A 4,944-nucleotide genomic window follows, 5' to 3' on the forward strand; every position below is an offset into this window, starting at 1 on the left:
AAAAATCCTTTTTATCATGAGATACATGAAACATAAAAATTCTATGCTGATATATATATATATATATATATATATATATATATATATATATATATATATATGTAATTTCAAGGTTTTCCAATCTATAGAAAAAGAGACATTTCAAGTCCAAAAGTGTTCCTCTTTCATTATCCCACATTCTTACTTTCAAAAATTGTACTCTAATATGAAAGTTGCACATTGTTTGAATCATCTTGAATTTGTGCATCGTTGAATATTCACCACCTACCTCCCCTCATCATCTTAATATATATATACATGCCTATCATCACCTAACAGCTTGGGTACATACTTATACTCATTGCTTAGCTAAGGCTGAAACAAAGAAGAACCAAAAATGAGTTTTAGTATCGAAATCGATTGCTCGGTGTCGGCCCTCCGGATGTTCAACCTTGCCCTCCACGGGTTGCATTTGATCGGTCATGAGATTCTACCTGATGTTATCAAGAGCGCTAGTACTATCCATGTTGACGGTGGTGTTGGAAGTGTTAGGCACATCATTTTTATTCAAGGTTAGATAATAATATTTGTTTTTTCTGTAAAAGATAGATAAACTACTTGCATTAAAAAATAATAATTTTATATAAATGTGTTAATTGATATGAAATTACCGTATGCAGGATTTCCTTTTCCTTACATGAAGGAGAGTCTTGATTTTCTTGATGCTGTAAACTTTGAGCTAAGACAAAGTCTTGTTGAAGGGATTAGTTTGGGGACAAAACTTGAGTCTGCATCTTGGTGTTTTAAATTTATACCGATCAACAATGGAAAGAGTGTTTTTCAAAATGACTACAACATATAAACTCCTCACCGGAGTCCAACTATCAGATGAGGAGGAGAAGGTGAAGGAGATGATCACCGGAATTATCAAAGCTTGTGATGATTATCTCTTGGCCAACCCCAACGTTTGTGTTTAACTCATGGATTTAATTTTATGGTCTATCATGATGATGATGATGTTTAATTATAAATAATTTGTCCACATTAAGTTTTATGGACTTTTTCTTTTGAGCTTTTTGCGGGTCTCTTATTGAGTTTTGTTCACAAGAAATAATTTGTTGATTGTGTTAAACATCTTTTGAATTAGTTTCCACCTTTAATGACCAAGATCATCATTAATATATTTATCAAAGAAATAGTGTAACATATATATATATATATATGTCATCCCCACGTTTTTAATGTATTTATAATTTATTTATTTTTAAAAAACCACAAATATATATGTATGACATTACTTTATCAATTTTAAAATTTTTCATTTAAATTACTTTATCAGTGTTCACAATTTTTACTCTTATCAATTTATTACAAGTTAAACTACTATTATTAATTTTATTTTGTTAAAAAAATATTATTAATTTTATCTGCTAAAAAAATTTTGAAAAAAGAGAATAAACCATGATTTATTAAAAAAAGAGTATAAAGAAAACTGAGATGATTACAACATGAATAAGCTCCAAAATTATTATTAATGTTTTTTTATTTTATAACAAAAATGATTTCTAAAATTCAAACCAAAGAATTAATTCTTCTACACCTCTGAGTATTTCAATATTAGCACTGATTGTACGCGAGAGAGACTATTAGGCTTTTGGTCTAATTTTTCGATTTTTCTTTTTTTGTTATTAAGTAATAAGGCATGATTCAAAGAAATATCCATTCTTTTAAAAAAAAAAAATCAATTGACTTGACGTGGGAGTTAGCATTATTTTTATTTATTAATTTATTTATTTATTTATTATTATTATTATTATTATTACTTTCTTCTTTGAGGTTGATGTTGATATTGACAGGCAAAGACTATAAACTTGAGAGTTAGACTTTGAAGTGGTTTTTGCCTTTTACTAGTCATCAAACATTCTAATTGGTGGTTGTGTATTAATGTTCAACAAGATAAGCTCATATGTTTACTTTATTTTCGTGGCAGTGCAAGAGTGAAATTGTCATATGAGAAGGAATATTTATTTATTTATTTATTTATTTATTTATTTAGTAAAGGAGTTGCACAAATGTATAATCATGGACTTAAAATTTCAAAGAAAATCCTTAGAAAGAGTTACAAAATAATTATATAGGATTTAATTAGAAGAGGGACTTGGATATTAATTAATCAAATATATTATATTTGAAGAAATAATATATCAATCATGTTGTATTATTATGTGTTAAACTACAATTAGATCTCAAAGTTTTAGGCGGAATTGTCTTTAGTCTTTAAGATATGAAAATGTTTAATTGAACTATTGAGCTTTTCTAAGATATATATATGTATAATTTTTTTATGTAAAGGTATGGATCCAAATGGTCTACATATATTTTATCCTTTATTTAGTCGAGGTATCTTCAATTCTTTTAATGAATTTGTCTAACATATTAACTGATACTATGCTTTTTAAAAATATCATAAAAATATTATTTTTAAATTATTATTAAGGGGCTAATCACGGAAAAAAAGTCCATAAAAATATAATTAATTTTCTATTTATTTTTTTAAGTCTGTCTTTCATACAGGCTAATTCAAATTATAGGCATATTTAGTTTAAATCAAGCTCTACCGATTCAGATGTTAAAAAGAATAACTTATAAATTTTAGTAGCTTAGAAATATCAACGATCCACTTATATTATGTGTATTTGTTCTAATTCTCAGATTTCTCATTTAGATTATAAATGTATCTATTCTAATTCTTGGGCAATTTTTCAATAAATTTAGTGGTTTATAACTTTTATAAAGAAAAATCTCGGACAATAATTTTTTTTTTTTCTCTCAAAAATATCTTACATATATACTAATTCTAATTCTCAAATTATTCTAAGCTAATTCCAATTTCTCCTAGAGAATGAAGCTTCCTAGCTTATGTCATGGCATGTAAAATTTATACCAACCAGCAATAAGACGAGCATTCTCAAAAGAACCGCCACAAGCACTAGAAGAAGTAAGAAAACATCCATTGTATATGATTTGCATGGAACATCAACAAAGAACTTGAATGGAAATGAATTTTGAGGGAAATCACAAGGACAAAAAAATCCCCTTCCCCCCAAAATTTAAATGTGTATTTTTGTTTTTTGCTGAAAGTATAATCAAACATGGATGTTTAATTGATGTTGGTTGCCTCTCCTCACTTTTGCACAAAATTGGCCATATACGGCACTCCGGTCGCCGGCAGCCATAAGTGTCCTTGAATAAATCTCTCCACCGAGTACCTGCTCGCTTTGGTGTAGTTTATTTTCTTGATACCCTTCCATTTCACTCTCTTATCAGTCACTGATCCGGGACCTGTGTTTTCCAATTCCGCATATGTGCAAGTATTCAAACCGAAATCTCCGACCCAAGGTAACCACCCTTCGGGGGCAATAAGATCGTCGATCTCAGTCTGAATTATGATAGTTCTTGAGTACTGCTTCCATGGCCTACCGAGGTAGCTCTTGATAGTGTGCCTCAATGGATAGAGCGCAGGGTCTGCGACGATCTTGCATTTGTGGAGGATAATGCCGGAAGGTTGGCGGAGATCCTTTCGTCCTTGTGCAGTCACAATGTTTTGTTGATTTTCCATTGGCCTCCTCACTACCATTTTGCAGTTTTGGAAGATCGACGGAGAGTCACCGAAGATGAAATCAATGGTGCCGGAGATTGTACAGTCTCGGTAGAATTGTCTTTTCACATGTGCGTACAATGTATCTTGATAGGCATCCATTTGGCATTGGTAGAACACTGCTCTATCACTGCTCACTCTCAATGCCACTGCCTGGTGTTTTTCAGGTCCGGCAGTGTTTTCCATCCCGATATCTTTTGCAAGGAATCCATCGCCAATTACAGCTGCAACAAACAAATTAATTGATATATTAGCATGTCGGCATTTTATCTATTTGTATTATATTTTACTTCTCAGTTCTCACCCATTGAAGCCGTTCTGAAAGTGTTGATTCCATCAATATAGTTCTTGTGTCCGGTAATTCTTGTTTTTGTCTGCCCATCGCCGATCATGAACACATTGAGCATATCTTTGCTGATTTCGACATACTCATTGTAGACTCCTTCCTTGACATAAATCACATAATAACTTGTATTTGTTTTTCTTGGAACTCCCTGGAGAGCTTCACTGATGGTTTTAAAGTCACCGGAGCCATCCTTAGCGACTGTGACAGCAGGCTTCATTTGCAAGGGCGACATGCCAAGAAGACTCCGACTACCGGGCGACAACCAAGACGGGAAGTCTCCGGTCTTCGCCTCAGCAAGAAGTCTCCTGTTGAACTGCGGAATGTTGATCAAACCGATAAGTGCACCCAACCCGTCTACCATGGCCAATGCATTGCTAGACATTTGTTTCGAAATGTTTAGAGCGGCAGCCATGGACTGACCAGCGTCGGAAGTGACATTCAAGAAGCCATCAAGGCAACTTTCTTGGTAAGTCACGACGGCGCTAAGCCACACCTTAATATCGTCAACCATGTTGTCGATCGTACTGGCATCGAAGTTACTAAAGCGATCAATTGTATCTTGAAGATCTTGAACAGCATAGCCAAAAACTTCACGGCAATCCTTAAGAGCTCCAACACTCAAAGGATCCTTCTCGGCATTTAAGAGAAGGGTGGAATGGTTCAATGCTTGTTTAATTTGGTCACTAGTAACTTGGAAGGCGAGTTTTACAAGCTCTTTCGGGTCGGTAATGTTGCCGGCTGCCGCGGTAAGGGTTTCTTCACATGTTTGTTTGTAATCAGTTGGGTGGCAGATGTTTTGAATGGCTTTTACGGAGGTCTTGATTTGGCCTGAGCTGTTTGTGGAGGCGGTCGGAGATGGTGCATTGGGGTTTTTATCAGTGAGAGTGATGACGATAACAGTGACAATGGCGACAAGAAGGATAACTGAGCCACCGATGATGGCGAGCTTCTTCTTGGCCAT

General features: G+C 33.7%; 2 protein-coding genes and 1 pseudogene across 2 annotated transcripts; 1 reads left to right on the plus strand and 2 right to left on the minus strand.

The window, feature by feature from the left end:
• The first annotated feature begins 332 nt into the window (after positions 1-332).
• Positions 333-1,080, plus strand: LOC120264247 (annotated as a pseudogene).
• Positions 1,081-3,163: 2,083 nt separating this feature from the next.
• On the minus strand, positions 3,164-3,739 carry LOC120264721 (probable pectinesterase/pectinesterase inhibitor 58). Its single transcript, XM_039272542.1, has one exon. The coding sequence runs from the start codon at positions 3,737-3,739 to the stop codon at positions 3,164-3,166; it is 576 nt and encodes a 191-aa protein (XP_039128476.1).
• A 355-nt stretch (positions 3,740-4,094) lies between these two features.
• LOC120264723 (putative pectinesterase/pectinesterase inhibitor 28) lies at positions 4,095-4,944 on the minus strand. Its single transcript, XM_039272543.1, has 2 exons — positions 4,247-4,944; positions 4,095-4,194 (listed from the first exon to the last, which is right to left on the minus strand). Exons 1-2 carry the CDS (start codon positions 4,942-4,944, stop codon positions 4,095-4,097), a joined length of 798 nt encoding a protein of 265 aa, XP_039128477.1.

Source organism: Dioscorea cayenensis, chromosome 7 (genome assembly GCF_009730915.1).
Source record: "Dioscorea cayenensis subsp. rotundata cultivar TDr96_F1 chromosome 7, TDr96_F1_v2_PseudoChromosome.rev07_lg8_w22 25.fasta, whole genome shotgun sequence".
Lineage (NCBI taxonomy): Eukaryota > Viridiplantae > Streptophyta > Magnoliopsida > Dioscoreales > Dioscoreaceae > Dioscorea > Dioscorea cayenensis.